The sequence below is a fragment of the Lipophrys pholis genome (genome assembly GCF_963383615.2).
Source record: "Lipophrys pholis genome assembly, chromosome: 2".
Lineage (NCBI taxonomy): Eukaryota > Metazoa > Chordata > Actinopteri > Blenniiformes > Blenniidae > Lipophrys > Lipophrys pholis.
This window is the reverse complement of record NC_137636.1, coordinates 34,028,332-34,040,404: the sequence shown is the minus strand read 5'-3', so window position 1 is coordinate 34,040,404 and position 12,073 is coordinate 34,028,332. Positions and strand designations below refer to the sequence as shown.

Genomic DNA, 12,073 nt, shown 5'->3' with positions numbered 1-12,073 from the left:
GTAGAGTGTTCCTCCGAAACCGCACTTCACAGAGCCCATCGCTCTGGATCCAGTAAGAGTGTCACTGTTCTTTTTTTTTTTTTTTTTAATGAATTCACTAAGAGGTGGTGGGGCCAGGCCGTTCAACATTCTATACACAAGGCAATTATTACACAAGGAAAATTATCTATCAAAGCACATTTATGAAAAGACCGAGGCTTTTGATCACATATCTTGAAAGCTTTTTTATACAGCTGTTCAAATGGTTTAGGCGCAGTGACACCAGCAAAGGACCGCACTGTGAAGCAGTATTCCATGTGGGAATACCGTACAGTGGAGTCGGACTTTGCTGCCTCTGTTGTGATGAAAGGACAGATTTGTTTGAAGTTTTGCGAGTAAATCTTTATTGTATTTGTGACCTTTTTATTATGTTTTTTGAATGTTAATGTATTTATTCATCAAATTGTATATCAATATAATGTTAAGTTCAGTAATTTCCACCCTGGTAAACAATAACGATGACTTTTCTTCTATTATCCGATGAAGCACTTCAAGTGGCTCCTTCAGCTTCCTCTGAGTTAATGATGCCTCAGTGTGATGAGACCGAAGATTCTCCTCCTCTGCATGGTGGAGGTGGAGGAGTTTTACTGCTGAACAAAAAGCCACAATCTGCTGGCTTTCCTTCCTCGTTCTGGTGTTTCCACAGCGAACACAGCCAGATGGAGTCAAAGAAAGTGTAAACTGTTGCGCTGTGTGTATTCTGACATCTTCTTTAACCTGAACAAGTCTCACCTTCTACAGTAGTTTAAGCACCAGTAGCCCTTCTGTTCCCACTAACAGATGATTGTATATTCTTGGAGCACTTTGAATAGATACTGAGCACTACAGACCAGAAACAGCCTACACTGACCTGAGGCCTGTACTACCATGCAGGATTAACATACCCAGGATTTCTCTCTGTTATCTGGATTGAGAAAGCCAGACATGCACAATCCCTGATAAATGTTACCACGGAGCAGGTTATCAACTCAATAAATTAATCCAGAGATTTCCGATCATGATCAGTGCTTGTTCACATAAAAGGGGTGGAGTTTGCAGTGTCTGGCCAATCACAAACCCCGTAGAGCATCTTACCCTACCATGGAGGAGCAATAATGAAGAATATGAAGAATTCAAACACATCATCAAAAGCAAGACTGCTGCCACAGCCAGGAAGGAATGCTGCAGAAAGTTTTAGACTTGTCAAAGGGTAACTGTGAAGTTGTACAATATTAATATGATTAATATTATGTTAAAATATAATGCATATAATTCAAACGGGTAAACCCTGATCACTGCGTTTCACTTGCTTGCAAAGTGTTGACTTGCTGCCTGAGTTCTTCTAACAGGTCATGATGAGGAGATTCTTCTGTCGGTGGTCATACGCTGGCTTGTATGAGGATTGGGAGCGTTTTTGAGTTTGAAGTTAGAAACAATCAATCTATATGAGCTGATGTGCAGCTGGAAAGTCAAATCAAACTGCACTCAGATGCACATTTACACCTTGTTTAATGTGCTTTTTTTTTATCCTTTCCATTTGGCTGAGCTCCCTTCATGCTCTTTAACAGACATTAAACATTGAGCAACTGCTCCTGCCACAGAAAACTGAGCCCACATGGTGATTAAAGATGAGACGACAGATGATTGAGATTAAAGTGCTTTTAATCTCGCCGTCTTTTTACCTCAGTGGTTCGCAGGAGTGCATCGCTCTCGTTCATTCTGTCTTCATAGGCCAGCAGCAGAGGAGATAAATACTTCATGTCCAGCTAGAGGAAGGACGAAGAGACACACACAACACACACACAAGATCAATGTCAGCAATTATTGCATAATTCCAAAAAAATGGTTACAGCAGGTTGTAACAGCAGGTACAAACAGACTCAAAGATCGTAATCTATTGAGCAGGTTTCCAGTCAGTGAGACTACCTGACATTCAGAACCTCTCTTGAAAGATAATGCTGACTGTTCACAGAGCTCATCTTCTCCTTCTTTTAAACTACGATGTCTATATAGCTCAGATTTCATGATGTTTCATGAGACGAATATGGAGGTCGACAACTTTTACTTTAATCAGATTTAGTAAAAGATCATCTAAAATGCAGCACCTTGATTGGATAAAGTTAAAGCGCTAAAAGGTCAGACCACCATCTCTTCCTGTTTAAGTCATGTAATGAGGCATCACATAGAGAGATACTGACCAGCCAGGGAGGAGGAGACCCAGTCTTTGGTAAGCCGCTGAGTTTGGAGCTCCGAGAGAGATAAAGAGAAGAAGAAAGACTCCATCATTATAACACCACATGTCTCCTACACAAAGACTAAACCCTTAAAATGTTTCATCATGAGCTAACATGTAATATGAAATCAGATTTAACCAGACTGAAATAATTAAGCTTACAGAATAAAGGACTGGTTTCATTTCAGTGTTTGCGATTGAAAAAAACGAAAGACGATATGAAAACATATGTGAGCCTAATTACAGCTCATCCCAGCTCATGATGTAAACGTCTTTATCCAGTCTTTGCCTTTATCTAGTTTCTTTGGATAATGAGAGCTGCAATGAGAGGCCTGCTACAGAGGAAGCAAACCCCCGGCGTGACGGCACAGCAGGGGGCCCGGAAGATGAAAACCCGGGATGGCTCTGGGCCATGTGAAAGAGGTCCAGGCTGAGGTGAACAGACAGCCAGGACCAGAACAAGAAGCTCTTTGCTCAACAAATCAGATGGAGGTGCTGGTAAAGAGAAGCCTTTAGCAGCAGGGTCCTAAATCAAAGGTGGGAATCCAGTCAAAGGGTTTGATTACAATATCTCAGAACTGACAGCAGAATTATACCAAACTGAGAAGATGAAGAGGAGTGAGAGCAGACCACAATTATACAACAGAAGCAGACAGACTGACAGACTTCCTCTTGATTAACAGAACAGCAGGTCTGTCAGTCAAACTGGGTGAAGACTGATCAAAAAGGCCCAAAACAGTTGGGACGACGTGTGAATCGGGATGTAGGCCTGGTTTTAGGATTGTTCTGACAAGAGCGAGACGGTTTTAATCAACAGCAGATTTGGGTTTATTTGATGAAAACCTCTTGTTTCGACAGCGGTCTGAAGCGTGTCTGGTAGAGGCTGAGCTCCACATTCAGCCGGTGAACGGTCATTTTGAGAGCGTCGTTTTCATCCACCAGCTCCTGAGCGTGTTGCCTCAGACTCCGCAGCTCCACCTGGCTGCCTGCAGACACAGCAAACCAGAATAGAATTGTTCTGTTTCCTGTCTTTGCTCTCTGCCCTTCATCTTGTCTTGATGGGGAGGAGGTGTGGAGCTGGAGGGTCAGAGTGAGGTTTTGTTCTCACACAGACTGAAACCTGCTGTGCTTACACCCCTGACTCATTTCTCTGTCTTTCAGAGCTGCAGACTCACTCTACCTGGGGAGGACTTCTTGTGGGAGAAAGCTTGGCTGTGGCTGATCTCTTGTTCCAGACGTTGCAGTCTCTCTTCTAGTTGCCCCTGTTCATCTCCCATCCTTGTGTTCCTCTCCCTCTGCACCTCGCTGTACAAGCTGCTGGGCTCTGCAGACCGGTGGGGGGAACGTTTCAGGTCCCGGGGTCGGCTGAGGTGGTCAGCGCTCCCACAGGGCGAAGCTGAATTGGGAAAAGTCGTCATGTATTCTGTATTCTGTTTTGTACACGTGACAAACACAATGAAGCTTCTACATCTTCATTTAACTTACAACTATAATAAACAAAACAATGCACAATATCGCAATGACACACAGTGGAACGGTGCGACGGGGAAGAATTTTTTTCTCACAGTCAAGCAGGACTGACAATGTACAAAAAGTGGAAGAAGATCACAGAAATAGCCAGAGTGAATACAACACAGTAAGTCTTGTGTCTGAACGTGCACTCAGGTTGCGTTAGCGCAGCCTTTCATCCCAGCTGAAACATTTCCATCACATGCAGAGCAGCAAAGTCTATATTAGGCAGGAATACAACATTTCTGCTAGAATTCTGCTCAGGCAAGCATTTTCTGTTTGCTACCTATCCCACACACTGAAATAAAAACTGGTTTTAGGTTATAAACACACTCATTTTAAAGTCTAGTTTTCTGCTCAATTAACTCTTCTAATGTAAAAAAAAAAACTAAAAAAAAAACATTTGTTGTGTATTAAACAGAAGGGACATTTTTCTTGCTTTGAACATCAATATTGTACTGGAACAGACCAGCTTTGAAGGCACAGACCACTACAGACGGGTACACACAACCAGAGCTGCTGATATGGACACACCACAAACAGCACTTAAATATGTATGCCTGCTCCTGATACACCCCACCCACATGCCACCCTCTCCTCCATGATCAGAATGTTAGGGCTGATCAGCGTCTTTGCCAGTTCTCTTACTCTTTCTGCAATTTCACTGACGCCTCTGCCTGCGTGAGTGCGTCTTTAATTTACAATCGAAAAAAAATAGAAGGTAAAATTAAAATGATAATAGATAAGAATGAAGAAAAAATTTGAATCCCTAAACTAGATTTAAAAGAAATATAATGATGTGAAAATATGGAACCGATCTGACAGCATGTAAATGAAACAATTAATGAATAATTAGAGAAAATGAACAAGAGAATAAGATGTTCTAAAACGATCCAGGAGTTTGTCTGGACCCAGGAGAGTGATCACTGCCGTCCTGAGAGAAATCAGAAATATCCAGACAAACACTGTCGCAGGTCTGATGGAGGAAAATGGATCCTCTCCTCCGTTTGAGCATTTCACCTCATGAAACTGAAAGTTGGTGCAACTTAGTCATTAAGGCCGCAGCAGTTTATGAACATAATGTGTTTTATTTCAGTGCTGCAGACGCCGCAGGGCAGCTCCGCAAATAAGAACCACAATGAGGCTCTTCGTTCAGTTTACTGCATGGCGTTAGGAAACTACATGTCTGGATGAGGGTTTGATTCTGACTCTTCCTCACTGAAGGAGCAGCAGAACCACATTCAGCCAGTTCGGTTTTCTCCAGTTCAGCTACACTTTCTCTCAATGAATGTGACTGTTACTGAGAAGATGTTGTGTTTTATTCTGTGTCAAGCTGAAACAACCGCAATGTGGAGGTGAATCACAGAAACACCAGTAGACATCGGATGCTTTGATAATGTTGTAATCGTTAAAATCCACACGGCTGCTGAAAGTTCACATGACAAGAAAGACAGTAAGAGTTAAAATCATCCTGATCTGAGTCACTGGTCCACATGAAACCCTGTTAAAAGTCTGTATCTCTTAACTGCAATACAATGGACATTTCCTCAGTTTATCTCACTTTAAAAAGGGACTTCTGTTTATGACACAATATTCAAATTTAACCAATTTGTTATTCGTGTCACTGAATGTTTTTTTTTTGCAAAAATACACTATAATTCACCAGGGTGCCCATAGTATGCTGGGATCGGCTCCAGCAACCTGCAATGGATGGATGGATGGATGGATGGATGGATGGATGGATGGATACTATAATTCAATATTGTAATAGCAAATGTGATCATAATGAGTTTCATCTGAATTGTAAGTGATAAGATTCATTTTGTGACATTATTACTTTTTATGTAGATTGAAAAACAAAGTTGGGACTGTAACTACAAGATGTGTCTCGTACACTGTACGATAGCCACATTTTGGACAATTTTCACTTTAGGGTGGGATCCAAAAATCTAATAAGAGGTCTAATGTAACAGAAAGTTGACATATTACAGTGGATGATTCAACAATTCATTGAACATTTAAATTTCAACCAATTTTCCCAGTTATGTTAATTAAAGTGCCTCACTACTTCACATTGAGGGATCAGTCACTGGATTATCAGCTGTATAACGCTGAAGATCAGAGCCACTTTAAACCCCCCGGCTCCTAACAGCCATGGAGAGTTATAGTGGCAGTTATTTTTAAATCTGGTAGAACTCTATACATACACTCTGCTACTGATGCCGCACAGGTTTTGCACTGAATTTTATCACTTCGTTTAATCTAGTTTTTTGTTTTCATTGTTTCCTCTCTAAACTAAACTGCCATCATCAGATTAAGTGAAATCTTACCGAACATAGATTTCTCATGAACTGTAAAAGTTGAAAAGAATATCAAACGTCTCTATGTCTGTGTGAATTTCCTCACCTAAAGAGGGCGCTCTCCTGCCACAAGCTGCACTTGCCTGGAATTCACCAGGCTGAGCTGGACTGAGCCGGTCTGCACGGGGCTGAGCTGGGCCGGGCTGGAATCAGACATGCAGAGCAAACAGAAGCGGTTCAGATTATGTCCCGACTGGATACTCACTGATACTTTAAAGACAGCAGAATAAATGAGAGAGCAGAGAGAGGAAGAGAAAGCACTGATCTATGACGAGTCGTGGTTATGTCACTACAGAAGCACTAAATCCAGTGCTGCAAGCAATAAGAAATGTGTTTCTGTGTGGTTTCTTCAGGTCACCCCACAGACATGAAACTCATCAGTGTATCATTCGAGTGTGTGACTCCTACAGGTCACAGAGGTCAACATGCAGCCTGACGCCATGTTGGGTGGGTCGGAGCTTTAAAACGAGAGTAAAATAAGCTGCAAATAACCACAACTCCAAACAACTTTGTTCAAAGAGGAACAGGCACATTATGTACAGTTCTACATTGTAATGAACATATTTTCATAAAAAAGATGGATTTTTTTTTTTTTTAACAAAAACAAGTGCAGTTTCAGTAATATGCTGGTTTTGTCCCACAGCCTTTATGTTTAACACCCCTGGTCTATCTGCTTTCCTCCACAGGTCTGAATACTGGATTCTGATCTTATAATAGGACACCATGAACAGAATCGTCATGTTTTGGTTTTCTCCACCCACGGTGTCTGAAGGAGAGATACCGCCGGTCCTTCCTCCCTGCTGCAGTCAGACTCTTCAACCAAGCCTGCTCCCAGTAGACCACTGCACACCACAACCGGACAATATCACTCCACTCCAACTGGGAAAGAAGTGGTGCTATAACTATAATAATCTATAAGAACGTATTTACTATGTAAAATACATCCACCCCCATATTCTGTACATGTCCACACTTATAGGCACCGTGTGCATATTGTTTCTATTATATTGTATTTTTATCTGCATTTTTTTTAGTTCCTGCTATGTGTGCTTCTTTCTCTGTACTATCCTGCTGTACCACTGCAAATTTCTCCGCATGCGAGATAAATAAAGGGATATCTTATCTTATCTTATTTTATGAATGAAGTCGAAGGAATGTGCAACCAGTGAGTCTAACTGACCAATGATAGGCGAGAGGAAGCACTGAGAGGCCGCGACGGGTTAGAAACAAGTGTTTGTGTTCAGACTGTGAAGGTGAGCATAACGATGTCCCAGGAGACCGCAGGATTGGACTCTGGGGAAAGAGTCACCATGTATGAGGGAGATATAATGTACTACATGGATCCTGTAGAGTAGACCAACCATGAAATAAGACTATGAAAGACTATGAAAAGGCAAAGCACAAAATTACTAAAACAGTGTGGTCCGGGAGCATGGATCACAGTAAGAACAGCAGTTTGCAGGAGAGAAATATCCTCAAACAGCCTCAGCTCAAACCAGACCGATCACCTGTCAACAGCACTAAATGGAAACACTCTGTGTACAAAGGGGCCTCCTAGTGGATCCCACTGGTATCACAACGTTCTCCTGGACACACAATCACATGAAGATGTTTTACCGCAGATGATCTGGATCATCACAGGTTCACAGGGGGAGTTAATACATAAAGTCAAAGTGTATTCATGGTCCAGCTCATCAGGCGTATGGACAATCTGGGAAGTCTTCCTCCTCAAAGTGAGCAGTAACTTTCTCCAGCTTATCCTCAAGTTGTCAGTTTGAGCAAACAGAGACCAAAAGGCATCCTGTTGGGCCCGACACGACATATTCCTGCACAGTCACAGACCTTCTCCAAGGCTCTGTCATACCTCAGAGAACAGCAAACCTTTCTAACTCTCAGAACAGTGAACATACTGAGAGCAAACAGCAGCAACAAGGGGAATGGATTTGATTGTTGCCCTCTGCCAGAAGCCTTCGACGTCCAACAGCCGCCATTATTACATCCTTATATGTTGTTCCTCACCTTTGTTTTTATCGACTGGGCATAGACAGGTTCTGTGATGGAACATCTCTCCTGTCGGTCCAGAGTTTGGTACACATGCTCGTCCTGCAGCTGGTCCTGCAGCTGGTCCTGCAGCTGGTCCTGCAGCTGGTCCTGCAGCTGGTCCTGCAACTGGTCCTGCAGCTCGTCCTGCACCTGGTCCTGCAGCTGGTCCTGCACCTGGTCCTGCACCTGGTCCTGCACCTGGTCCTGCTCCTCCTCCTCCCTCCTTCCACCCTGCAGCTCCTCTTCGTCCTCCGATTGGTCAGGAGACGACCATCTGTCTCTGAGGGAGGACAACATGTGACAGGATGATGGAGGAAAGTCAGCTGGATCGCCAAAACCTGATCAAACTCCACACGAGGTTTTCTATTATCCAGAATCACTATTAAAGAAGTGATAATGTTATTGAGTATTACTTCAGTTTGTGATGTTGATGTCTATGCGGTCTGTACTTCCAGATAACGGTGCTCTTTCTCTTCTGGGACCCGTTTGAATCAGACAGAAAACATTTCTTTTTTTTTGCTAAATGTCTCTCTGTAGATTCCATCAGCACATTTTCTGTATTTGTTGTTTTCTTGATTTTCGCTCTTCTGACTTCTGTCTTGTGGTTTTGCAGATTTTGTTGTCGTGACGACAATTAATCAGTGATAAATTGTGCAGCCCAACTTCACACTAGAACGTACGCCAAATATCAAAGTGATGCTATTTTCAATGAACAGTTCCTACAAACTGCGACGATCAATAAGTTTGTATATCAAGATGTGCTTATTGTTAGGGAGGTACGGACGGACGGACGGACGGCACCTACCTGTTGTAAAGTGCTGCTGTGGCGTTGTGTTCAGAGACGAAGGACTGGGAGCGGTCGGTGTCGGAGAAGGAGCGGGGCCGTGCTGGTGGGATGGCCCACGTCTGTCCCGTGAGTGAGGAAGATAAGATGGCTGCTGCTAAGGCCGACCTGTGGAGGAAACATCACAGTCATGACAGAGACACATGAACATCTGACAGATTCCTGTAATCAGAGGACGGCTGTCATGAGATGAAGTCTGATTGGTTCTACATTACGTTTTGAAGCACAGTGATAAATATACAAACCAAAAATAGAATAAAAAAAAACTGTAGAGACTTCAAATCTGAATTTACAACAGCAGAAGATCTTTGGACGTTACGGCCACACTGCTCGATCCTCTGAACCTGAACATTGTTATTTATACATTCATTACGACCCCTGTAGATTATTGTAACTTGCTGGTTTGAAGCAAATCCAACTAATCCGAAAAGTTAGAAATACTTTATCAATCCTCGAGGGAGATTATTTGTAGGATTGATCCACACACAGAGTAGTATTATTATAAGTAACTAGAATAAAATGCTCATTAAACATTAGAATATTCTATGTGGTGTAACCTTTCTTTATTAATATTAGGCTTCTTTAAATTGGATGTTTGTTACTTATTTCTGTGACTTTAGAAAAAGAAAACAAAGTCATTGTCGATGAAGACAATCCTTCATCTGTTTGTAATTCACCACTTAAAAACAAAACAAGAAAACAAACAAACATTGAAAAAAGAGCACAATGATTAAGAGATACCGACTCAGAATTCTTGTTAATTTGCGAGTCAGGCACAGGAAGGTAATGTCAACATAGCAGGGACGTAGATCTCCACAGATCTCATCAGATCTGCATCTTCACCCATCTTCAGCGATCTCCACAGATCACAGTACTAACTCAGTGTAACGCTGCATTTACACACAACGACAAGTTGTTAATCTCAATTTGTGACCGAATATCAAGATTTTGGATTCGGGGCAGAGGCGTCACACGCCGTCACGGACAGTCGCAACCCGTTACCATGCGCTACAATTAACAGCAGGAAACGGCGGCGAATTATGACGAGTCGTTCCACACAGCGGTTTGTGCTCACATGCAGAGTTGGGCTCTATGCCATAGAGCTGTCATGCCATCCCGTCACGGACCCTAACCATCAATAATATATTACCAATGCTGTCACACTCTATGATGCAACTGATCGACACCATCATTTGTAAACTTCATGGATCCAGGCGATTCTTGATATTCCTGGAAGATTTTTTTTGGCACCAGAAAAGATGGTCCACGAATATCAAGAATGTGACGAACCGACATGCCCTGTTAAGAATCCTATTCAGATGTGTTCAGTCACATTATGAATGTTACGACAAGGATATTCGCAGTGCATCGTTCCTGTGTGTAAATGCAGCATTAGTTTGTGTTCATGTATCTTTGTAAACCCTGATTTAAAGGGATCCTTCCTACATAGGAGCCTGCGGTTGAGGTTGGAACTGGAGAGAGGACAGTGTAGGTACCTGGGTCTTTCAGGGGAGGGGCTCGGGCTGCGTGGTGGGGGGGTACGAGGCACGGCTGGCTTGGGAGCAATGGAAGCGGCAGGGATCAAACCGGGAGCTATGTGCGTCTACAAACAGAGGTTAGAGATCAGACTGAGACTTGACACTGACACAGCAGGTAGAGCAGCAGGAGAGAAGAGGTTCTGTTCCGGACATGAAATTGTGGCGCGGTCTCACAGCAGTCAGTTCAGTAACATGGGGCAACTGAAGGCCCCACGTGGAGTTTCAACATGGCGGCAGTCAGTGAGACACGCGAGCATAAGCTTCCACGGGTCCACCAATCACACAGCACAGCCTCAGTGACCCTAACCCCAGTGTGGGGTCTGACAGAGGCTGGAACACACGATAAAATCCAAACGAAAGCAAAACTGTAGGATCAGAGAGTCACATCAGTGGGATGACAACTAAAATCAAACACCTTCTGATTGTAAAGAGAAACAAAGCTGACTGGCTCAATGGTAACACTTATTTCCGGTGTTCTATTCACAGTGAAGAGGAGCAAAGAGAGAGCGTCACAAATTGAATCAGATAATTCATTTTTCGCCAGTCTGTTGAGTTCAACATGTTGAATAAAGGAAGTGAGTGAGAAACAGCAGGCGAGACGTGGAAGATGAGCAGGAATCACAGTTTATGTCCTCATTCAGCAAGCAGGGCTCAATGAGCCACGCTCACTTCACTGAAAGACTGAAAGAAAGACAAAGAGTCCACCAGAGTCATAGTCTGTCTTCTCCTGCTGTCTGAAAAACATGGTGGAGGCATCATCATGCTGTGAGGCTGCCACTCTGCCGAGGACATAATTAATATCTAAAGTCAAGAAGAGAGGAATTGTTTGAATCTTCAGGACACTTTCATTTGGTTTCTATTCAGTTTGAATTCCGCATTTAACTAAACTCAATGTGTACATGATTTTAATGATAATCAATCAAATTGGTTCGAAGTGGAGTCAAACTGAGCCCAAGGGTTGGTATTCTTCAAAATCTTTGGAATTAAAAGTTTCTGTATTTCCATATGAAACATGTTTGTGAGGCCATTTGCATTTTTAAAACAATCCTCAAACATTTTAAGAAATTGCAGTCTTTGTATCACTACCCCTCATTTCCATATGAGGGGTCAAGAATGACCCCAAGCATTTCCTATGGCACATCGAGGGTTAACCTGAGGAACTTTGATTCTCATCAACTGTGACTGTCGGTAAACATTTACTGTCCAACGTACACATGTGAGCCTCACCACCCAGGACGCCAATTTGACAACTTACTTATTTTTTATTACTTATTTTCCACGTCCAAGACTTTTCTGTGATAAAGTATTAGTCAACAAAGTAGACATGAGCTAGCTGGCCACACAGTAATGTTAGTACTGTAATGTTTATTGGTTTTGGTGCGCGTGTGTGTGTGTGTGTGTGTGTGTGTGTGTGTGTGTGTGTGTGTGTGTGTGTGTGTGTGTGTGTGTGTGTGTGTGTGTGTGTGTGTGTGTGTGTGTGTGTGTGTGTGTGTAATGATGAAAATGGTCAGAATTCCCTCCCAGTCAG

General features: G+C 42.8%; 1 protein-coding gene across 1 annotated transcript in view; it reads right to left on the bottom strand.

Annotated features, from left to right (window-relative positions):
* Positions 1-10,774, bottom strand: part of cep89 (centrosomal protein 89) — a gene marked incomplete at its 5' end in the record, with an annotated part of 61,276 nt that extends 50,502 nt beyond the window's left edge. The window contains 9 exons of the mRNA XM_080458090.1: positions 1,701-1,784; positions 2,217-2,267; positions 3,095-3,237; positions 3,432-3,616; positions 6,204-6,263; positions 8,213-8,443; positions 8,969-9,115; positions 10,504-10,610; positions 10,760-10,774. Of these exons, the coding sequence (XP_080314216.1) occupies positions 1,701-1,784; positions 2,217-2,267; positions 3,095-3,237; positions 3,432-3,616; positions 6,204-6,263; positions 8,213-8,443; positions 8,969-9,115; positions 10,504-10,610; positions 10,760-10,774 (1,023 nt within the window). The remainder of the gene's footprint in view (positions 1-1,700; positions 1,785-2,216; positions 2,268-3,094; positions 3,238-3,431; positions 3,617-6,203; positions 6,264-8,212; positions 8,444-8,968; positions 9,116-10,503; positions 10,611-10,759) is intronic.
* Between the last annotated feature and the right edge of the window lie 1,299 nt (positions 10,775-12,073).